This window comes from Loxodonta africana, chromosome 3 (genome assembly GCF_030014295.1).
Source record: "Loxodonta africana isolate mLoxAfr1 chromosome 3, mLoxAfr1.hap2, whole genome shotgun sequence".
NCBI classification, from domain to species: Eukaryota; Metazoa; Chordata; class Mammalia; order Proboscidea; family Elephantidae; genus Loxodonta; species Loxodonta africana.
In genome coordinates, this window is record NC_087344.1 from 56904744 (window position 1) to 56928247 (window position 23504).

A 23504-nucleotide genomic window follows, 5' to 3' on the forward strand; every position below is an offset into this window, starting at 1 on the left:
TGCCTTTCAGGCACTGATCAAGGACTAGGAGGTAAGGATGGGGCAGTGAGAAGCAGGTGTAAAACCAAACCCGTTGCCATCGAGTCAGTTCTGACTTGCAGTAATCCTACAGGACAGAGTAGAACTGCCCCCACAGGGTTTCCAAGGAGAAGCTGGTGGATTTGAACTGCTGACCTTTTTGGTTAGCAGCTAAGCTCTTAACCACTGTACCACCAAGGCTCCGAGAGGCAGGGGTAGCAGGGCTCAAAGCCAGGATCCGAGTCAGGGTAGGGGGGTAGGATCAGACAGCGCATGGCCAAAGGCCCCTCACCTCCCGGAACACGATCTCATAGCTCTTCCTTTCAGAGCCCTGTAGCGCCGGCTGGGAGGCCACCAGCATGATGTTGTTACCCTGGGGAGACATCGGTGGGATTGGGAAGAGAACCCAGGAACTGAGGGAAATCCCACTGTCCCCCACCAGCCCCAGCCTCCCCATAACACCCCGCCTCCCATCTCTCCACTCTCCTAGCTTCATGTACTCAAAGGAGTCGGGACTATGCCCACTGCCCCCTTCTGCCAGCAGCTGGGCCTTTGCCTGGGGAGCATCCAGTCAGGCAGTGGGGGGCATAGGCCTACCCTCCGACCTGTGCCAGGCCAACCAGGTGCTGACTGAAAGGGCAGTAACCCCAAGGGGCCCCTAGCTCCCACCTTTCCCTCTGCCAAGCCAGCTTGGAGCCCGCTGCTCACCGTGATCTGGACGTCAGGGTCGGAGAGTGGGCTGCCCTGAGCCCCAGCGGTGTAGGACAGGGTGTAGTGAAGTTTCCCGCCATACGCCGCCACCTGCAAGGAGGCAAGGCCAGCAGTCGTCACAGCCTTACTCTGCCCTCCTCTGGAGGTGAGAGGGTAGAGCTTCTTGAGGCCTTTTTGTACCTGTGCTGCCCCCACCCCATAGATGCAGGTGTACAGAGAGGCCTGTGGCTACCTAGGACATGGGCCATGTCTCTCTCAGTTCCCCCACAGCCTCAGACATTGTGGGAATGACCCTGAGCAGCCTCTTTTCTGTTTTGGGGCTCCCCATTCCCCATTGCCTGACAGTCCCCAGGAAACAAGCTCCAAGTCCCTTTTCATTTTAAGGAATTTCCCCTATATCAGACAGGGGTAATGGTAGTGACCACCATGGGGAGGCAGCTTCCAAAGTTCTCAGTTATGGGGGTGGGGCTGGTAGTGGCTCCCAGAGGCCTTGTGCTCCTGGATAGGTGGACTTTGCTCACAATCCATTCCCCTGCTTTCTGCAAACAGCACTCCTGGCTTCCTTTAAAGAATGGCTCTTCCCCAAATGCAGGCCATGTTGTTGGAGGAGCTTGCACTCCTCCTGCTTCACCGTGGGGACATGAGCCAGGCCTGGCCTGTCTGCATAATGCACCCCCTCCCTCCAGCCCATCAGGGTGGGCATGTGAACCAGGTCTTCCAAGAGGACTTGGTCCTGGCACTTCTGCTATGTCTACCAAGACAGAGAAACTCCCTTTTCTGGTCTGACTGTAAGCTAATACCATGGAAAGCCAGAGAAGAATGCCAAGTGAGATGAAGTCCTAACAAGCCCCTGGATCCAGCCATGCCTGATACCAGATGTCCTTGGACTTTGTAGTTAAATAAGCTAGTAGATTCTTTGTTGCAGACTAGCCATCTGCATTTGGGTTTTCTGTTGCTCACAATGGACCGGAAGAGTCCACAGGCTTGCCTCAGGGGCCTTTCGTGTGGGCAGCCAAGGCCTCAGCTCTGCCCCATGGGGCTTTCCTCTCTCCTCTACCACCAGGACAGTGCTCATATCAATACCCCCACTGCACCAGGACTACCCCATTTATTCATTCAGTTGGTAAGCATTTATTAAACGCCTACTGACTACTTGCCAGGCTACCTCAGCCCTGGAGGTGTCTTCAAAAAGCTCAGGGTGTGGCAAGAAATTCATGGAGCATAGCCAAAGAACCATGAAACTACTGGTTTCCTGTTTGCTTTGAATGCCAGCAAGCTCACAGCCACGTCTGTGGTCAACTGTCCAGCAAGTTGCAGGTGTGCACAGCACAGTGGCTGAAGGAGCTGCCTCTGTAGTCTGAAAGACCCAGGTTCAAGTTCCAGTTCTACAGGCTGAGTAGGTTTGGGCAAGTCACTTAACCTCTCTGAGCCCCACCTTCCTCATGTGGAAGTGGGAGTGAAAATAACACCTACTTTGCAAGGTATTGTAAAGATTAAGTAAGACAGGACACATGAAGTAGTACACTCTGTACAGGCCAAACACTCAGCTTCAAGGCTGCGGGGTTTATCATTACTCCTAGCTCCACCCTTGGCTTGAGCAGATCTTTCACCTTTGCCCTGAATGTCTTGCCTATTTCTCTGAATGTTTTTTTCTCACATATTTATGTGTGTTTTCTTAACTGGCACTTGAAATCATTTTTGGAACAAGATCAAGGTGATATCAATATTAACACTAAAGCCAGTGCCAATGCTAATAGTAAAAAAATGCCCAAGATGATAGAATAAGAATCAGACTATAACTGTGAGCTCTGGGAGCCCAGGGGCCTCTTCTGCATATACATGATCAGCATACAGTAAGTGCTTAATTAACGCTTCTTGGATGAATGGATGGATGAATGCAGTACTTATTGCTGGGCCAGTGATCTGGGAACAGAGTAAAGGAAGCCCAAAGAAGAGGTGCTAGGGAGATCCTCCCAAGTGAGACCACCCCGCTACCAGGGGCCAGGGGCCAGGTGAAGGCTAAGCACAGAGATGGGTTCAATCCCAGCTCGACCTTCATCTGAACATGGGACCCTGGGGTGAGTCCCTTCTCTCCCGACCTCCGTCTACGCATGTGTGTCATAAAGTACTTTGATGTAAAAACTGATATTTTAGGAATCTATGACCCCAGTGACCCCAACAACTCCATGTTACCTTGTCCCCCAGGAAGGCCCGGGGCAGCTGCCAATAAAAGAGCCTTTCTGGAAGCAGAGAGAAGCCTTCGTAGGAAAGAGAGAACTAGGATAGAAGGACAGGCAGTGAGACCTGAGGGGAGCAGGAGGGAGACCGAGGGCAGAAAGGGTCCTGACAGTGGTGGACAAGGACGGGAGGGACAACCAGCAGCAGGGCAGAGGGATAGCACCCCCACCCCCACCCTGATAGCTTAGGGTCTGGCCTCGCCCTTGGGCAACATGCATCCCCTCTCTGGGCCTGGATATCCCAACTGTTCTCTCTGGGTGGCGTCTCTTCACAGCTGGCCTCTCCTCACATCTGTATGTCCTTCTTGTGGGCCCAAGAGGATTTACATGGCACACCAGTAAATGTTCTCAAATGTAGTGCCTATTTCAATGTATATTTTAAAATGTGTAACTGTTTTTTTTTTTTTAACTGGTGTAACTGAACTGGGTTATGATTGATTTAAAGGAACAGTTGAAGTAAACAGTCCAGGTCTTGTGCAGAAATGGAAGAAGCTGTGAAGTAGGTTCAGAAATGACTAGAGTGAGAAAAGCATGGTGGGTGGGGGTCCCTTGGTGGGTGCCTGGGCACATACCTGAGAGCCTGCTGGGAAAGGCAGAGAAGCTGGGGAGGAGGAGGAGGAAGAAGAGTAAGAGGAGGAGGAGAAAGATGGAGCTGCTCGCAGGGTGGCTGCAGGCTGGGGATGGGGGGCGAGCCGCTGGGGAGGGGGGTGAGGGTGGGCAGCAAAGCTGGATAGGAGCTGCCAGATCTCAGCATCCATCTGCCTCTGGGCCTCGTCCACCTGGGGAACCAGAGAGGAAGGACAGGCAGAGGGAGGGAGCAGGGAGGAAACAGGAAGGATGCCTGTGAGGCTTTGCCTCACCCAGGCTTTGCGTAGGCCCAGTCAGTGCCCTGTCCCCAGGCTGCCCACTCACAACTGCCCATTCCTGATGCTCAGCCCTGTACCCGCTGTCCTCTGCTCCTCATCAGCCTAATGGGGATGCACTGGGACGGGCCCAGCTGACCAGGGGCGGTGACTGATGGGGAGAAGCCCACACAGAGAAGAATGCAGCTCTGCCCAGCTCAGGCCAGAGGGGCTGGAGGCCACCCCAGTGGCATTTGTGGTGGGGGCACCCGAGGCCCCTTGGGTCTGACTCTCCGCAATGCTTGTGCCCCCAGCCTAAGCCACTACAGCTCTGGAATGTTTCCCAAGGGCAACATAGAGTGGGCTGGGCACCAGGCTGGGGACTGAACGGGCATGGGGGCAAAAGGCGCAGGAGGGCTGGTGGCTCAGCCATGGCTCTTGGTCTAAGGACTGAGTTTTGGGTCTCTTCCCTGGGGCCCCAGACACAGCCTGCCCGGGCTAGGCCCTCAGTTACCTGCGATGCCCGCTGGGCCCTGCCCCTGCCCTCTGGGGGCTCCAGGATCCTGCCAGTTGCCACAGGTGCCCGCAACTGCTCCTCTGAGAAGGATGTGCTGTTCTAATGGGATGGAGGGCAGTTCAGACCTCCCAGGGCCCCAGGGCAGAGCCATGGACAGTGTCCTCCAGCCATGGACACGGCGGTCAGAAAAGCCCACACTGACTAAGGACAAAAACACATCCTCCCCTTTCTGGGCTTGTACACAGGGTTAACTCCAGGCCCCCTCAAAGGGACATGTGCACACAGGGGGTTAATGGTGCTGCTTGGGAGCAATGCTGGGACAAGCTCGTGGACAAGGACTAGCACTGAGTCCATTTCCCTGCCACTTCAGTCACTACTCTGGCCACAGACGGACAGCGCTAGGACCAGACTGCACAGCAGGTGAGGCCAGGTGTGGAACATAGCCCTCCTGGCTCTAACTCCCAGGGTCACAGGACTGGATACAGCAATGCCTGCCCTGGGGGCCATCGGGCACTGTCTGGGCTCATGCAGACAGGCATTACTGTGGGTACTGAGTATCATCTCCTCACGCAATGCTTGCCCTGCCCCAAAACATGACATGCTCACATCACAGCAACTTCACACCACGCATTGCATGGGCCTACCTGGTGAGCCCGGCGCATCCGCGCAAAATATGGCTCCCTCTGTGGGGTGCAGGGAGATGCCAGGAGAGGGAGTCAGAGAGAAAGGTCTGAGAACTGTGGGGTCAAGGCAGCAGGGAGGCAGTGGAGAGGCAGACAGGGGACAAGAGAGCAGGAACTCGAGAAGGGGGAAGAGAAAAAGAGGCAGCCAGCTTGGGAAGAAGGCTGGGATACTTGGGTGTGTCTGAACAACAGGAATGAGGCAGCCCCAGATCTCTCTCTTGGAAGAGTCCCTGACCTCCCTGAGGCCCTGTGTCTGGGGACATGTCTGCTGGGTACTGGCCTCAGCCAGCAGGGGACTCCTGGACCAAGCCCACTTTCCCTGGGCATCACCAAGTGGCCTTGATTGTTGGGAAGCACGATCACCCTGGGGTCTGCCCCTAAGGCCCTGCCCCCACAAATACCACCATCACCACCACATTCCAGTAGACCATGGGTGGGGGTAGCAGAGTCAGGTTTGTCTCTGACTACTGTAGCATTTTAAGGGCAGCCTCCAACCTGGGTTTGAATCCAGTATTGCTACCTGCTAGCTGTGTGACTTTGGGCAAGTTACCTAACCCCTCTCTGCCATAGCTTCCTCATTTATAAGATGGGGCAGTAGCAGTATCTGCCACCACCTGTTTGTCAGTTTGTTGTACTGTGGTGGCTTGTATGCTTCTATGATGCTGAAAGCTATGCCACTAGTATTTCAAATACCAGCAGGGACAACCACAATGGACAGGTTACAGTGGAGCTTCCAGACTAATACAACCTAGGAAGAAAGGCCTAGTGACCTACTTCTGAAAATTAGCCAGTGAAAACCCTATGGATCACAACAGATTATTGTCTAATACGGTGCTGTAAGATAAGCCCCCTAGGTCGGAAAGTGCTCGGGCACGCAGTGGCCGTAACAATGGACTCAGGCATACCAATGATTGTAAAGATGGAGCAAGTTTGGGCAACGTTTCGTTCTATTGTACAGCGGGTCACCACAAGTTGGAGCCAACTCGACAGCAGCTGACAACAACAAGCAATACCTAGCTCATGTGATTTATTACATGTAAAATTGCTTGGAAGAATGCCTGGCACATAATAAGCACTCAATAAACATGATCCAACACCAAGCACTGAGCCAACAGTGTGGACGAATGAATTGTGAGTAAGTAAATGATGAAACTGAAACCATGTTCTCGTTCTTCCTCTGTTTCCAGGGGCTCACCCAGGACCTGTTTGTTCAATGTCGTTAGGCGTCATCAAGTCAGTTTCGACTCATAGCGGCCCCATGTAACAGAGTAGAAAGCTGCCCCATAGGGTTTTCTAGGCTGAAATCTTTACAGGAGCAGATCGCGAGGTCTTTCTCTGGCAGAGTTGCTGGGTGGGTTTAAACTGCCAATCTTTCGGTTAGCAGCGGAGAGCCTAACCATTGCACCAAATGTTGCCACTTGGTTGCTGAATAACTGCATGAAAGCTAATGGTCATTAGCGCTGAGCACTTACTATGTGCCAGGCACGATCTCTGGTCCTCCCAGCCACCCCGGAGCTGAGGTTTCTCAGAAGGTGTCCAGCTGGTAAGTGGCAGAGCTGGGATTTAGGCTGAGGTCTATCTGACCCCAAAGGCTGTAATCATGATGGCAAATGCCAGCTGAATGGCTGGCTAAGACTGTCCTACTGGGGTCTGAGTTACTGCTGGCCCCACTGCTCAGCAGGGGCTTGGGATGGAGCTGTGCTGGGGCGCTGGGGGAGGGTCTGCCATCCCACACTGTGTGTCACACCTTGTCTCCCTGGAATGTCTCCGGCAGCTGCCAGTAGAAGGACTCATGGCCAAGCTGAGCGAAGTTGCCAAAAGAGAGCTGGGCCCCGTCGGGCACGGGTTCCACGGTGAAGCCGCCTGTGAGGCGGCTGTTCCGCTGTGGGTTCACCAGGGCGAAGCCCTGGAAGTCCCCAGGGGCAAAGCGGGTGGAAATCTGGAGCAGAACAGATACGGATGTCAGCCTGGGCACTGGGCAGGCACATTGGTGGGTGTGGGTGTCCAGGAAAGGCATTAGAGTGGGTAATGGGGGGGTTGCTGAGGGAACAGGGAGGACATTAGGGTCGGGGCTGGAGGCTCTGGGCTTAGGGCTGAGATGAGCAACACTGAGGTCATGGCGAGGGAATCTGGGTAGGGGTGAGGATCAACAGGATGGGCGCTTGGATGGGCAATATGGGGACAGGGGATGGGCATCTTCATAGGCAATGGGGACGCCAGTGGGACCAGGCTCCTGACTTGCCCTGACGATGACCCAGGGAGCAGATGCTCACCAGGTGGCGGGTGTAGGAGGAGCTGGCGCACTGCTGGGTGACACCCATGCAGAAGCAGGGTAGGCAGCCATCGGGGTTGCTGGCGCTCAGGTGGAAGTGGTGGGGCCGGCAATGGCTACAGGTGAGGCCTTCTACCTGGGCCTGGGTGGAGGGACGGAAAGATGGACACAAAGGGTGCAGGAGCTTGGGTGGGTCTCCTGCACTCCAGCAGCCTCTAAGGCCACCCTTACCAACCACTCCCAGCAGTTCTGGGGAGTCGCTGCCCACCCCATGTCCAAAACCCCACTCCCATCAGATGCCGCTTGATTCCCACCAGACCCCATGCAGCGGGGCAGAGACGAGCCCTCAGGGGGAAGGTGGGAGGGGATGGTGAAAGGGAAGGCCTGGCAACCGTGGTGGCTGTGCCAGGGCCTCCCGGGGGGCAGGGCTCAGACTGACCTTGCACTGGCATTGGCCGGCAGCATCACACTGGCTGCTGACACTGCCCTGGGGGTCACAGTCACAGGGGACTGGCTGTGGCAGCTGACTGTCTCCTGAGGTTGAGGGAAGCCACAGGTGGAGCCCGAAACCTGCCACATGCACCCTATTCCCACCATAATCTGGGCATCTAGCTCACCATTGAGAGAAGGGGTGTTTATTCTGAGCACCCACCATATACTAGGCACCTTACACTTTCACTATAGCCCCCGAGGTGGGTCCTATTACTATCCCCATTTTAGAGATGAAGAAACTGAGGCTGAGAAAGGTAAAATCACTTGCTACAGTCAAAGGAGGGCACAGGCTCTGTCCCAACTTCACCCTAGGGGGACTGGGTACCTGAACCCCAATGGCCTCCCCAATCCTACTCACTTTGGCATGGCTGGCCCTGGCTGGGGTTGCCATAGTAACCTGGGGCACACCTGGGGAGAGAGAAAGCATTTGATGAAAGGAGGGTAGAACCACAGAATCCCAGAGAGCCTGCTCTGAGCCCAGGACTGCTGGGGGCTGCATGTTGAAACTCAGTGACCTCACAGAGCTGGAAGAAGCCAAGCAGCCTGACTCACCCATTTTATAGATGGGAAAACTGGTAAGAAAAGACCAGAGATATGCTCAAGACCACACAGCCCGTGAGTTAGCATGACCAGGCATTAAGCCAAGGACCTTCATCAAGAATGAGGGGTTTGCAGGAGGATTCTGGCCTGGCTGGGGCAGGTAGGAGGTTAACAGCAGGCCAGAACCTCTGAAGGCCTTGAATGCCAGGCTAAAGGTTTAGTCTCCCTGGGAAGGGAACTGAGTATCTTCTTGGGGCTGTGTGAGGTCAAAGCAGGTGGCTCCTCTTTCCTCCTGGCCAGGAGGGCCGGACCCAGCCTAAGGACCCTAGGGATAGCCCCTCCTGCATGCCCCACCCCGCCCTGCCTCACCTCTCACAGTGGCGCCCGCTGTGGCCTGGGGAGCATGCATCACAGGTAGGGTGGCCATCTGTGTCCAGAAAGCAAGTATGCGTAGCCCTGAGAGTGGGGGTGTTGGTGGGGGGAAAACAAATTTCCAGTCAGATGGTTGGCTGCCCTTCCTCCTCTCCCTGTTCCTTCAGATCCAGGGAAGCAGGGGAAGAAAGAGTCAGGCATGTGAACTAATGTGTCTCAGTGCCAGGTGTGTGCCAGGCACTATGCCAAGAGGTCCATGTGCACTCTCTCATTCAATTCTCATACAAGAGACTGAGGTGGGTATATCATTACCCCCATTTCACAGAGAAGGAAGTAGAGGCCCAGAGAGTGACGTGTATCTTATCCAAGGTGACACATGTGGGAAGCAGCGAGGCCAGGACTTAACCACTGCCTCTCAGAGGGGCTGGGAAGAAGGGGGCCTGAGAGGGATGGTGGACATTTTAGGGAGGGGCAGGGGCAGGCTGGAGGCTGGACGCACTGGCCAGCAGCAGGGGCTCCATGGCACGGGCATGGCTGGCAGTCCTGTGGCGTCCCCCGCTGGGCATCCCCATAGTACCCCGGCTGGCACTGCTCGCACTGAGGGCCCTCCGTGTGGTGCTGGCAGCCCTAGAGGACAGAGTGTGGGTTGAGAATGGGCCCCTGGAGGCCACAGACCCCTGGAGAGGAGAAGAAAGAGGGCAGGGCTCACCTGGCAGGCACCTGTTTCAGGTTCGCAGATCTCTGTGTGGCCATGGCAGCTGCAGCGTTCGCAGGTGCCCAGGTAGAGGCCACTGGACGTGCGTGTGTAGCCTGTGTCACAGTCCTGGGGACAGGAAGGTGGCAGTGGGAGGGGTTTCCCCAGCAAGGTCAGTTCCGGGCAGGGGGCACAGAGTGGCCGGGGCTGGGGTGAGGCCTGGGGAGGTGGGAGAGCTAAAGGAGGAGGAGCTGGCTGGACAGGTGAGGGGGGCAGGGCTCACCTGGCAGGATGGGCCACGGTACCCAGGTGGGCAGGCACACTGCTCCACTTCCAGTGCAGGGTCCTGGCCGGTGTCCTCAGGCACAGCTACGTCCATGCTGATGCCAGAGATCCTGGGCGTGACAAGAGCCACATGAATGAGCACTTACTCTGTGCCAGGCACCCCTGGAGCCTTTTACACGGACTATCTCATTCACCCTCCAATAGCCCCGTGGTGGAGACTATTGGGGCCCCGCTCAGATCTCCAACTGGGTACCTATCCTGAGCTGCTGTGAATGCTGTGACTAGCAGTTTACACCTGCAACTTTCACCGGAGACTCTAACTTTCTTGCCCAGAGGGTTATACCCACCACCCACTCCCCAGAGGTGACCAATGACAGTCTGATACAGAGGACGAGCCTGACCCCTTTGCCTCAAAGCAGGACAACTCTGCAGGGCGATTCACACTCCAAAACTGCCCATGGGATGAGGCTAGGGCTGGACTTGCCCTGAAACCACATCCTTGCTGGGGCCCTTCTCCATGCTGTTTCCCTCCTCCATCCCCTTACACCTTACAGGTTCTCCTTGTGAGTCATATGCACCCAATCCCTGCCTCAGGCTCTGCTACCACGGAGCCCAGCCTAAGACAAGCCCTGCAACGGAGGCACTGTTATTATCTCCATCGTACAGATAGGGCTATGAAAAAGGCATGAGGCCACAATATCCGTAAGTGGCAGAACTGGAGTTGGCTCCGAGACCTGAGTCCCCCTCCTGTCCTTCGGCCCTGGTCCCAGGCACCTGGTCTCAGCTGGCCGCTGGGTGTAGGACGCCTGGATCAAGAGGGTGTCGATGCCCGCTAGCGCCATCAGCAAGTGCTCCCTAGTGACTGGCTGCCCGTCAGGCCTCTGCCATGCTCGCTGCCCAGGGAAAAACACATGTGCTGCAACCCTTGACATACTAGGGTATCAACACCCTGAGGGAGAAGAGCCCAGGGGCCACTCTCCACACACAGGAAGTGCTCCTGGGACAGTGTTGCTTACCTCCCAGAAGGGCACGGTGAAGGTGCTGGGCTGGCCAGGACTAGGCTCCTGGGACACGTGATGCTCCAAGACGATGTTGTTGCCCTGCAGCACCACCAGGGGCTGCCCGTGCAGTGGCACAGAGCCAGGCTGGGGCCGCTGTGTCACTGTGAAGCGAAGCTCTCCCCCATAGGAGGTCACCTGTGACACAGAGTGGACAGGGCACTCAGCTGGACATCCACAGTCAGGCCCTGCCACTACTCCAGTCACATCCTCCATGCAGAATGTCTCGGTCTTCTCCAAAGACACCATGAGAGTCCTGCTTCCAAGCCTTTGCCTATGCTATTCCTGCTGCCTGGAATTCTCTTTCCCTTCCCACCCTGGTGCCTACCTTGTCCCCCCGGAATCGTGGGGGGAGGTTCCAGAAGTAGGGTCCAGATAGGAGGCTGTGGAAGGAGGAGAAGACTAGCTCCCCAGGTGTGGGTGACGAGATGCCATCACTGGTGGTGTGGGTGCCTGCGGCGTTGGTCAGGCTGAACTGGGTGGGCTCCTCAGAGGCCCCATGAACCTGGAAGAAGGAGAAGGGGCTGGGATGGGGTCCTGGGCTTGGCGCTCAGCAACCCCAGTCCTAGGGTTGGAGGTCCCACCTGCCTGCCAGCCCGCCTCGCACAGGTACCTGGGCACGGCTCCAGGAGGAGCTGGTACACTGGCGGCTGACGCCCATGCAGAAGCACTTGAGGCAGCCGTCCGGGTTTCGAGCATTCAGATTGAAGGAGCCATCAGCACACTCGTTGCATAGGCGCCCCACCACATTGTTCTGCAGGCATAGAGCTGGGAGCTGCAGGATGGCCCATTGGAGGGGCTGCCTGGAGCTTCCGGCCTAATTCGCTCACATGCTAGATGGGGACCCAAGGCCCGGGGGAGCCATGGAAAGAGTACAAGTCTAAGGCATCGCTACCACATGAACACTCACCATCATTACCAATTAATGGGAGTTTATGTGACCAATTGTTTTTCCCTTTTCTCTTTGGCCGTCAGGATGCTCACAAATAAATTTAGATTTCATATATAGCAATTTGGTAAAAATAATTATTGCTACTATTTATGGAATATTTATGGAATGCTCTTAAGTACTTTGTGAGGTATGTGTTATCTCCATGCTTCAGACGAGGAAACTAAGGCTTGGGGATATGAATGACTTACATAGAGTCAGTCAATTTGCTAATCCACTAGGATTTGAGATCAGGACTGCCTGACTCCAAAAATCTGTCCAGGTGTTTCCCCCACTGACACTTGATTCTCCCTTCTCTGACTCTCCGTTTCCTCATCTGGCAAATAGGGATGCTGATACCGACATTACTGCGTCAACATGAAGATTAAACTAAGGCGAAAGCAAATGTATAGAGCAGACACAATGGTCACACAAAGAACAGGTGGCAAAGGATTTGGGAATTGACCCTAGGTCATGCTAGGTCATACTCCCCAGCCCGGGCTCATTCCCCAACGTCAAGCCACCTCTCACGGGGCGGAAGACTCGCCAGCCAGGGCTATCAGCTTCTGGCTAGGTACCGCCCACCAGTCAAGGACCTCTAGAGAGGATGGAGCCTCCTTCCTGCAGCTCCTCCCTCCCTGTGTCCTGGAGGCTTCTGGGGTGGGGTAGGGACAGCGGGTGTACCTTACAGCGGCAGGCCTCCCCAGAAGTCCCCATGCTGCCTCGCTCGTCACATCGCACGATCTGCTGGGCTGGGGGCACAAAGTGGGTGTTAGGAGGGCAGGTGGGAAATGGGCAGACACGGTCTGGGCAGACAATGAGGACAGAGTGGGGTAGCTCTCCAAACATCACAGGGTCTGGGCTGGGCTCCAAGACTGGAGGCTGGGGTAGGGAAGGGGAGCCTGGTGGGTAGCCAGGGGACGGTGGCTGCTATACTCACTGACAGGCCTGCACTTTCCGCCTGGCTGGATGGGGTTGCCCTCGTATCCGGGGGCACAGCTAGGGGAGACAGGGGACCATGAGTGGCACTTCCATGCCTCCACCCAGTATAGCCTGCTTCCCGTCTCCGCCAGCTCCTCCTCACCTCTCACAGCGGCGGCCTGTGTAGCCTGGCGCACACGCATCACATGTGGCTTGGCCATCTGTGTCCAGGAAGCAGGTGTCTGAGAACCTGTGGGTATCAGGTGGCCAGGCCTTACATCCCCACCCTGTGAACTGATCGCTGTCCACGTGGACATAGCATGCTATGATGTTGTCTCCTGGCACACCTGGTCTTGATCTGCAGCCTCATAGCCACACTAGGAAGACAGATGGGCCCATCATGCAGAAGAGGAAACTGAGGCCCAGAGAGGCCAAGGGGTACAGAACAACTTAGTAACCAGGTTGAGATTTGAACCCAGGCCTCCCACATCCCTGCCAAGAGTATGTTCCTCACTCACTAAACTGCCTGCACCTTCCACCATATCTGTCGCGCCCCAAGCCGGGTCTGACCTGCGGGAGGCGTCGATGTATGGGCAGGGACACGGCCGGCAGGCAGTGGCCGTGGCCTTTGTAGCATCCCCAAAGAAGCCGGTCTTGCATTTGTTGCACTGTGGTCCCTCTGTGTTGTGCTGGCAATTCTGGAGGAAGGGGGAAGGAGCGGCTCAGGTTCTACACAGCAGGCCTTTCCCTTCCCAGGGCCATACTGGGCCAGATGACAAGCTCTGGGATGCGTCCCTGAGGCCATCCAGCTCAGCCTCCTCCATCATGCTAAAATTACTCCACAGCTTCCAAGACAGGTCCTCTTTTGATGACAGGGAGCTCGCCACCTCACATGGCATCCTGTCCCATAGAGGTCCCTTATGACTACTTTATACTAACCTAAACCTGCCTCCATCTGCACCCACTAGCCAGTTCTGCCCTCTGGAGTCTGTTTTTTCTATACCTGACAGCTCTGAGATTTGGAGATCATAGCTTTGCCCTGCTTGAGCCTTTCCTTCTGTCAGCTCCACAATCTCAGTTCCCTCCAGTACTGCTAAGAAATAAGGTATGACTTCTAGGCTCCTTCCTCTTAGGGCTAACCTTCTACAGGCCATACTTTGGATGGTACCCTCCAGGATTGGTCTGACCAGAGCAGAAAGAAAGTGGGACCTTCACCTTCCTTGTCCTGGACACTATACTTCTATTAATGCATCCAGAGATCACGATCGCTTGGCTGGCAGCCGTAACAGTCAGTGCTAAGCTTGTGGGCACAAGAGAAGCTTAGTTTGCCCTCCCATGCTGCCCTTCCCCCCATCACTGTCCAGTGCCCAAGTGCCAGCTGGCACTACTCACCAGGCAGTGACCATACACAGGGTCACAGGAGCTGGCATGGCCATTGCAGTTGCAGCCAGAGCAGGTGCCTAGGTAGGGTCCACCAGGCACCCGGGTGAAGTGGGTATCACAGCTTTCGCAGGACAAGCCGGAATAGCCAATGGGGCATCTGGGGGGTAGGACCAAGAGAGTGGCTGCAGGAACTCTGAGGCCCTGCTCTTTCCCTCTTATCCTTGCTGGCGTCCCCGTGTTCCCCAGCCCTGCCAGGTCAGGCACCTGCACTCCTCCACGCTGTGGGCGCGGCCATGGCTGGTGGTGTGGGTGACAGTGGTATCCATGATGATGTCACTGAGCCCCACACTGGCCATCTTGGTGTTGTACACTGTCTGGATGAGCACAGCCTCTAGGCTCTGCAGCACTTGCAGCAACTCTGCTCGCTGCACTGGCCGGCCAGACTCATGGACCCAGTGCTCCTGGTGTGGACGAAGGAGGGGGGGCCACACATCAGTATCCACCCCACCTGCAGCCTCCCTGCACCCCCAGCCCTGATGGCTGAGGCACTACCCACCTCAGAGAACTGGACCTGGCGCTGGTTCACAGCACCAGGCTGGGTGGGTGTGTGACCCCGGGAGAGTAGGCGATATCCAGCACCCACAAGGACCACGTCTGGTCGCTGTACCGGCTCCAGCGTGCCACGTGCCAGCTCATAGCGCACCTTGTAGCGCAGGGAGCCGCCGTAGGAGTCCACCTGGAGAGACAAGGTGGATCAGAGCGGGGCAGCCATGGGCACACTCGAGGCTCACTGTGTCCACCATGAGTGGCTACCTCACCGTCTACATGCCCACACTCACGACTGATGCTCACTGTGTGCCTGGCACTAAGCTGGGCACAGGGATGCAGAGATGGGTGAGACTCAAGCTCTTCCTTTGGGGAGCTCAGTACAACGAGGGGGTATGATGGTTAATTTTGTGTCAGCTTGGCTAAGCTATGGTTCCCGGTGATTTTGCCAAACATTAGACTAGTTGCTGTTCCATAATGACATCTAATGTAACTTAATGTAATCATCTTTCCACGGTGTAACCTAATGTAATGTTATCAATCATTAAAAGAGGAGTTCCTTAGGGTGTGTTCTACCTCTAGACTACAAACAGATATTCTGGCAGAACTCAGTCTCTCAACTCTGCACTCTTCCCGTTGTCTGACCTACGGATTTTGGACGTTCCACCCCCTACAATTGTGTGAGCCAATCCCTTGAAGTAAATCTCTCTTTTGCTGGTTCTACTTCTCTAGAGAGCCCTAAGACAAGGGCAATATGAAAATGCTGTGCAAAAGGTGCCCGGGGAAGGCCACAAGAGGGGCACCAGACCCAGCCCAGGTATGCGGGAGTAGTCAGGGAGTGCTTCCGAGAGGAGGTGACGCCGAGCTCTTCCCAAAGACTGAGTCATCATTCCTCCCAACCCGAGAGTGGATGGCAGAGACCCTACCCTGAATGAATGAGGGCTGCACTGGGGCATGACAATACCCCCCCCAGAGCTGAGTCTGCCCTGCTGCCTACCAGCTTCAGAGGGAGCAGAGCTCACAGGCTCTGGGCATGTAACGAGGAGCTCAGCCCATTCCCCACCCAGGGCAGCAGCCTGGCCCCTCACCTTGTTGCCCAGGAACTGCTTGGGCAGAGCCCAGAAAGAGTCATGGACAAGGAAGCGCCGGGACAGGTCGACCAGCTGGAACTCCTGGAGTGCGATGTCAATCTGTAGCTGGGTAGAGGAGAGGGGCTGCACGCCAGGCTGCGTGGGCATTGTCACGTTCACTCCTGTGGGTGGCAGAGGGGCTGGTGAGGTCCATAACACTGTATGTCAGGACTGCCAGAGACCCAGACCAAGGGCTGGGTCCTGCGCCTGCCTGAGACGCCCACCTCAAACAAGATGGGAAAGTTCTGGTAGAAATTGAATTTAAAGAGAACTTTGGGTCTCTCTCTCAAAATCAAGAAAAAGCAGTTTTTTTCCTACTAAAGTTTTGAAGTAACGTTTCTCCCAACAAGCTCTGGGGAAAGCCAATGCTGTGAAGTTGAGGCTGGGACCCATTTGGGAAACACAGAGTCAAAGAAAGGTCAAAGGGATTCTTTGCAGCAGGACTTCTCAGAGCCTTCTGTTTGCAAACAGATCTTGGAACAGCCCTCAGGGGGCAGAAGAGAGCTACATGGGGGCTGAAGAGCACCGGCTGGAGCCACAGTGCTGGGCCCAGGTCCGGGCTCCACTGCTCCCCAGGCGTGTGAAGGACAAATGTCTCAGTTTCCCTATCTGTAAAATGGGGGTAACAGTCACCTGCTTCACGGGATTATTATGAAGATCAAATGAGCGAATTAATGTTAAATGCTTAATACAGAGCTTAAAACAAAGCAAGTGCTCAAAAAATGTTTAGCTATTGTTGCTGTTGTTATGATGGTCATCTAGTCTGATCCTCTCCTACACACAGACACACATGCATGCGTGTCTGACACACACACGCAGAAATTTTCTCTACTGCATCGTTGGCGATCTCTAAGCCAGCAGCATCTAAAAGAACTTTCTTTGATGATGACGGAAATGTTCTCGATCTGCATTGTCCAATATTCACCTTCCACGCATAGGCTACCTGCTCTCCCTGGAATCCCTGCCCACCCTGACCATCTACACAATTCCAGTCAGACAGGCCCAGGGTTCTAGCTCTCCTCTAAACAGCTGTGTGATCCCAGGGACAGCCCGCAACCTCTCAGAGCCTCAGTGCTCTCATCTGTAAAACAGTAGAAATAGCCCTGGCCTTACAAGGATCATTGGCAATTCACGGACTGGGCATGTCATGTCCACGCTGCAGATGTGAGAACTCAACGGATGGTGGCCATGACCATTATTATCCTAAATAAACTGGGGGACAACTTTGGGAGCAAACTTAAGTTTCATGCAAATTGCTCTGAGGTTCCTTAACCAACAAAGGGACGTAATAGGCAGCATTTACTGTGCACTTACTGTGTGTGGACCTAAACCCTCTACATGCATTTAATCCTCTGTGATGAAGGACATAAAGCTCAGCGAGATGAGGGGCTGCCTGATGTCAGGAGTTAAATGACAGAGCTAAGACTTGAACCCAGGTCTGCCTGATGTCTGGGCCCACAGCTTAGCTGCCCTGCCATTCTGCTTCCGTGAAGGGGGGGGGAGGGGGAGAAAGGGGGAGAGAGGGGGAGAGACGGGAAGAGAGGGGGAGGGGGGAGAGAGACGGGGAGAGTGAGGGAGGGAGAGGAAGAGAGAGAGAGAATTCAGTCCAACTGCCTTCCTTTATGTTTGGGAAAACAGGCCCAGAGAGGCCAAGAGATTTGCCCAAAGTCACACAGGCAGGAAGTGGTGTAGCTGGAGATCAGCCTGGGCTAAGAAGACATCAAAGTCTGTGCTCTTATGCTCTGGGGACCCTGCCACCTCTTGGTCTGAGGATGATGACATTAGCAAACACTTAGCGGGTGCTTACCATGGGCCAAGTACTATTCTAGGTGGCTTGTTTATATTAACTCATTAAATCCTTATGACAACCTTACTGTTGTTGTTGTTAGCTGCTGCCAAGTCAGCCTCTGACTCATGGTGACCCCATGTGTTACAGAGTAGAACTGCCCCAAAAGGTTTTCTTGGCTGTCATCTTTACAGAAGCAGATCGCCAGGCCTTTCTTCCACAGCACCAATGGGCACATTCAAACCGCGAACCTTTCAGTTAGCAGCTGAATGCAAACTGTGCCACCCGGGCTCCTATAACAACCTAGGAGGTAGTTATTATCTTATCCCCATTTTATATATGTTCAAACTGAGACACAAGACAGTAAGTAACTTGACCAAGGGCACACAGGCTATAAGTATCGAGTCAGGATTGGAACCAGGCTCCAGAGTCCATGAACTTCATAACCTGAGGCGGGAAAATACCAAGTATGGAGGTGGTTTTTCCTAAAGGTGTTTGTTTACCCTGGACCGCTTTGCTTACAGAGCTCAGCAACCCTGTGTCACTCTGCTAACCTGGCCCCCATCTGTTCAGCGTATGCGGCTCTCCCGTATCTCCATCTAAGCCCCCCAGGGTCTGGTGTCTGCCTCTCATTCACGCAGCACCCGCCTGCCCGTCTGCCCACACACCTTTGAAGTCATCAGGCTGGTCAAAGCGCAATCGGATCTGGTCCCAGAAGCGGCGGCTGCTCTGGCACACATTGGTGATGCCAAAGCAGAAGCAGGGCAAGCAGGAAGCACTGTCCTCCAGGTAGAAGTGCCCATCAGGGCAGGGGCCTGTTGGGAGGCATGGGTATGGGAGTGTGCTTAGCTGGCAGACAGCCCCGCCCCACCCCATGCCAGCACCCACCTGTCCCCTGCCCCGCACCTCGCTGTGGGATGAGCTCCAGGACCCCGTCGGGAACGCCGAGCACCATGCCACGGGCATTCATGGCCTCGCAGGTGTAGGCACCTTGGTCTGCTTCCTTCACATCACGGATGGTCAGCGTGCCACGGCCACCCTCGCTGGTCATTGTCACCCTGGTGGATACCGAGATAGAGGAAGGAGTCAGGCCTGGGGCACTGGCCCTGCCTCCCCTCGTCCCCACCCCTGCCAGGGCCCAGAGCTGCACCTGGGGTGCAATGGGATGTGGCCCCAGTTGAGCCTCCAGTTGATGATGGGGGTGGGCACACCGATGGCCACGCAGGTGAAGGTCACCGTCTGGCCCCGGGAAGCCTGGATCAACTCCTGGGGAAGGGTCACCACCTGGGGGGGCACTGGGGAGACCAGAGCAGGAGTGAGGGGTGTGAGGAGCCCAGGGAGGAGGAGTGGGGGATGACCCAGAGGAGTTAAGCAGGAGAAGCATAGTGCCCAAGGCTGTGGAGAGGAACTGGAACCCTGCCCAGGCCCAGCGCCCAGATCTTGGCCCTGCTTCCCAGCTCCCTGCTCACTGCAGCCAAACTCGTCGCTACGGTCGGGGCAGTCGCTCTCCTCATCACAGTGGAAGCTGGCTGGGATGCACGTATTCGTGGAAACACAGCGGAACTCTGTGGGCCCGCACACGTCCTCGGGGCGCTTGGCAGCTGAGGGACAGAACCAGGGGGTGTGGGCACTGGAGCACTGACCTCAGGGAGGATTGATCCATTTCCTACCTGTCCCCAACAGCCCACCTTGTTCACTCTCTCTAGTTGTCCCCAGGGCCACTCATCTTGTCCACACGACACACAGCTGCCTTCACCACGCCCGGCCCTTGCTGCCACAGACTGTCCACAACACCACACCTAGCATGACACTGTCACAAGTCTATCAAACAGTATGTTGTGCCCCCAACAGTCACTCCACCTGCATCCCCCACAACAGAATTACACCCGTCACCTCACATCACAGCCAGTGTCCCTCAGCCCCTCAGAGTCACAGAAGCACCATCTTGCCCACACAGACAAGCTCTGTCATTCTGGCACAGCCAAACTGGCCAGTATCTCTAGACACCGGGTAATACCCAACAAGGTTCTCTACTGAAAATGCCTTGCAAGTGGCCTGCAAACCCTAGTCCCCCGCAGGGCTCAGTGCTCTGGACCATAAGGCCCTGCCACCCAGGCCCCACTAACTAGCCCAAGAACGGTAGCAGGCCCCAGGGCAGCCACCTCTCAACTGGCAGGGGCCAGAGGAGGCTTGGCATCAGGCTGGGCCCAATGGGGAATCTACTAGGTGGCAACCCAGTGTTCTTCCTCAGGGAGGCTGAATTTAAGAGAGACACTGAGACCGGGACAGGAGGGAAGACTGGTGCAGGAATGGAGGCCACACATCCACAGAGAAGGAGCTGAGTGGAGGCTAGGACCATTTGCCAATACCACCTCAGGGTCTTCTGTGTCTGGAATTCTGAAGAGGCCCAAGGCCATGCAGCTTTCACATTCTCTCTATTCTGTGCTTTGTCAACCAGGACTCGGCCTTCCTTTTACGTTTCCCCAGCAGAAGCCTCTAAGACTAAAGTCCTCAACTACTTGCTGTCTCCCAAGGGGTCACTGTTGTCAGATAATCAGCAAGCTTGGAGCCACAGGACGAGTATCATGAACCCGCCAGTCTGTGACATGATGCTGCTTCTCCTGCATTTACTGTGGGGGCAGGGAGGGTGAGGGAAGGCATAGAGGAGAAGCTGAGTCAGCTGACAGGAGAATGTCAACATGTACTCAGAGACCTGATCCAGGGACAAAAAGAAATGGTGTGGAGATTAACCTTCATCTTGGAATAACAAACCTGAGGCTGTACCTCACAGGACCAGACACACAAAATGCTCCCCGATATGGCCTCTGACTCTCCAGCCTCAGACATCCTTTACTACGCCTCATCCATTCAGCTGACAGCCATAACATCGACTGATAGGTGGATGGGTAATGGACAGACAAATGGATGGTTGTCTGGATGGATGGATAGATGGATGAAAAGGAGGAAGGATGCTGGACAGATAAACAGATGAATAGATGGATAAAGAGCTGGGCAGATAAGATGATGGATGGACGCTTGCATGGGTGGATAGAAGGATGAGAGGATGAGAAGATGTTATATGGATGGATAATTGGCAAATGGACAATGGATGGATGAATGTATGATTGGACAATAGAAGGACAAACAGAAAGATGGAAGAAGGTAGGATATTGGACAGATGGATGGGTAGACAGATGGCCAATGGATGGACGATTGGTTGGATGGCTAGATAAATAAACGTGAGGAAGGACACAGGACAGACAAATGAAAGGATGAGTGGGTGCAGATCTAGGCATATGGATGTACAAATAACTCAGGGCCAATTTAGATGAAAACTCTCTAGACTCAAAAGGGCAAGGCTTCGGCTCACATATACATCAAGGACCCCATCACCAAGGACTCCAGCATATCAAGCCATCTTGGCCATTCATCTAATCTACACAAAAGCATCAATACCAAAAAGAAAAGCAATGGTAACAAAAATGAAGAAAATAAACAAAGAGGCATTAGCTACAAGCAGTAAGCCACATTGCTTGCTACGAGGGCCAGCTCAGAGCGAAGAGGCCTCACCGCACAGGTCAGAGAGATGGATACACCTTAAAATCTGTCCCCAGGGCCTTCACCACTCATGCAGGGAAAGCAAAAGAAACCTGCCCAAGAAGGGGCAGGGCAGGGGCAAGCTAGGCCGGGACGGGCCCCTCGGCACTCACGACAGTTGGCTTCATCGGTGCGGTCCTCGCAGTCAAAGTCACCATCACAGCGCCACAGCTTGAAGGCACAGTGCCCATTTCCACAGGCGAACTCGTTGGGCTCACAAGGTGGTGTGGGGCCTGGGTAGACCAGGCAGAGTTCAGCCAGCACCCTCCCCGGCTGGCTCCCTCCATCCCCAGCACCCCCACCTCCACGTGCCCAGTCTTCACCACAGTCCAGCTCGTCGCTGCCATCCTTGCAGTCCTCCTGCCCATCACAGAGGTAGTCTTTGGGGATGCAGTGCCCACTGTGGCATGCAGCTTCATGGGATCCACAGGGCCCAGGTGTGCCTTCATCAGGGAGAGGCTGGGGAGCAAGAATGTCTGGTGGCCGCTGCACAATGGATGCTTCAGGCTGGGGTGGTAGAGGTGGTGTCTCCACCAGAGAGGGTAGCACAGAGCTCGGAACCAACTCCTCTGTGGACAGAGTCTGCTTTGAGCTGACAGGAGGGGGCGGCTCCTGCCCCTAGCCCTCCACACTGCCCAGGCCCTCCCTGTACCCCACAAAGACTACTCCCCTCCTTATCCAGTACCACCAGACTGACCCTATTATCACCCTACCATGTCCCTTTGCCTACCTCCCCTGGGTCCCTCTGCCTGCACCAAACCCTTGCAGGCCCCAGACTGACTCTGGGACCCAGGCATACCCCTGGCCCTGCCCTGCAGCCTGCAGGCCACTTGTGTCCTCAGATAGCTACTTACCACAATTGAGCTCATCAGACATGTCTCTGCAGTCGGGCCTCCGGTCACAGCGATACTCCAGGGCCACACACTCGTTGTGGCTGTGGCAGGCAAACTCGGCCTCAGTGCAGGCCCTTGAAAACTGTGGCACTGTGGGAATTGGGGGGAGTCAGAGGTGGCAGGTGGGAGCTTGGGGAAGGGTGGAGGGAGGGCACGGGCACCGCATGTCTGGAGCAGGCAGTGGCGCCCTGTGCCAGGCCATTTGTTTCCAGCAGACACAGCAAGAGCAAGGCGTACATGGTGGAGACACATCCACAGCACACATGGGACGTGGACACCAGCAGTGGCCTCACCTATCCCTTACAGAGACCCCATACACAGTCGACATGCCACACGCATGCAACCACACCACACACATGCAGGCCACAACCTGGCCCAGCGAGGACAAAGAAGGGCAGAAGGGGCGGCCTGTGGGCTGAGCCCAGCCATCTTGCCGTCATCCTTCTTTACCCTCCAGCCATTAATTTTTGTAGTTCCCCAGCTGGGTCTGGGCCAGGTTTACATTCTCACCTGGTGTCACTGCAGCCGCCACTGCGGCCTGGGGGGGCGGGGGTGTCTGTGCTGGAAAGGAAGGTGTGATCAGCAGCCGCCCACCTGGGATCTGGGAGGTGTGGGCTACAGGCTTGGGTCAGACTCATCCCTCTTGAGGTATCTCTCTTGCTCAAGAGAACCATGAAAAAGTAGGGGAAGAGGAGGCTGGATCCCGAGCAGTCTTTAGACCTGGGCCTGGTGATGCCAAAGGAGCAAACCTGATCTTTGGTTGGATTAATTGAGGTCAACTGTGCTGAACGAGGGAGGTGATAGTTGCACTATTTTTTTCCTGAGGCGACACCACGACAGGAATGGAGTTTGTTCAGTTCCGGGTTCCACTGAGTCATGGACAGTGACATGTTGAAGTCTTCTCAGAGAGAGGGGACTGGGATGGGGACAGGGCTGAGAACTACAGCCTCTGAGGAACAGTTAGGGGAACTGGGACTGTTAAGACTAGAGGAAAAAAAATACTCAGGGTGTCAGAAACAGGAAGATGGGGTGCAGTGGAAAAAAAACCTGGGCCACCCAAGAGTACAAAGGCCAAGTCTTTGCACCTAACAGCTGTGAGACCTTGGACTAGTTTCCTATTCTCTCTGAGCTTCACTTTTTCATCTGTAAAATGAGGGCTGATCAGCCTTGCTTTCCTCACAGGTCTGGCAAGGCTGGCATAGACTCATGGTTTGATTTAAATTGTGGCTTTTCCAATATCTGCTTATGTGAATTTGGACCAGCCACTTTTCCTTTCTAAGCCTCACTTCCCTCATTTGTAAAATGGGAGGAATAAGATCTACTTCAACGAGCACAGTGGTTAAGTGCTCGGCTACTAACGGAAAGGTTGGTGGTTTAAAACCACCCAGTGGCTCCATGGGAGAAAGATCTGGCAATCTGTTCCCGTAAAGGTTACAAAAGAAATACCAAACCCATGGCCGTCGAGTCGACTCCGACTCATAGCAACCCTATATGACAGAGCAGAACTGCCCCATAGAGTTTCCAAGGAGTGCCTGGTGGATTCCAACTGCTGACCTTTTGGTTAGCAACTGTAGCACTTAACCACTATGCCACCAGGGT

At 55.1% G+C, this 23504-nt stretch overlaps 1 protein-coding gene across 7 annotated transcripts in view; it reads right to left on the minus strand.

Moving 5' to 3' along the window:
* The window catches only part of HSPG2 (heparan sulfate proteoglycan 2), a 117869-nt gene that overhangs the window by 40187 nt on the left and 54178 nt on the right, over positions 1–23504 (minus strand). For 2 of the 7 annotated variants that reach the window (XM_064281432.1, XM_064281431.1), the window contains exons 7-36: positions 22416–22466; positions 21867–21995; positions 21336–21581; positions 21126–21245; positions 18885–19016; positions 18566–18710; positions 18322–18473; positions 18084–18230; positions 15588–15751; positions 14510–14689; positions 14218–14414; positions 13963–14110; positions 13141–13268; positions 12734–12820; positions 12590–12648; positions 12334–12401; positions 11335–11496; positions 11050–11226; positions 10680–10859; positions 10438–10556; positions 9662–9773; positions 9394–9507; positions 9184–9311; positions 8682–8768; positions 8131–8180; positions 7720–7814; positions 7282–7422; positions 6756–6947; positions 727–819; positions 311–391 (exon numbers count right to left, since the gene is read on the minus strand). In XM_064281432.1, the coding sequence (XP_064137502.1) occupies positions 311–391; positions 727–819; positions 6756–6947; positions 7282–7422; positions 7720–7814; positions 8131–8180; positions 8682–8768; positions 9184–9311; positions 9394–9507; positions 9662–9773; positions 10438–10556; positions 10680–10859; positions 11050–11226; positions 11335–11496; positions 12334–12401; positions 12590–12648; positions 12734–12820; positions 13141–13268; positions 13963–14110; positions 14218–14414; positions 14510–14689; positions 15588–15751; positions 18084–18230; positions 18322–18473; positions 18566–18710; positions 18885–19016; positions 21126–21245; positions 21336–21581; positions 21867–21995; positions 22416–22466 (3884 nt within the window). The remainder of the gene's footprint in view (positions 1–310; positions 392–726; positions 820–6755; positions 6948–7281; positions 7423–7719; positions 7815–8130; positions 8181–8681; positions 8769–9183; positions 9312–9393; positions 9508–9661; positions 9774–10437; positions 10557–10679; positions 10860–11049; positions 11227–11334; positions 11497–12333; positions 12402–12589; positions 12649–12733; positions 12821–13140; positions 13269–13962; positions 14111–14217; positions 14415–14509; positions 14690–15587; positions 15752–18083; positions 18231–18321; positions 18474–18565; positions 18711–18884; positions 19017–21125; positions 21246–21335; positions 21582–21866; positions 21996–22415; positions 22467–23504) is intronic. The other 5 variants (XM_064281436.1, XM_064281435.1, XM_064281433.1 and 2 more) reach the window with 4 other exon arrangements.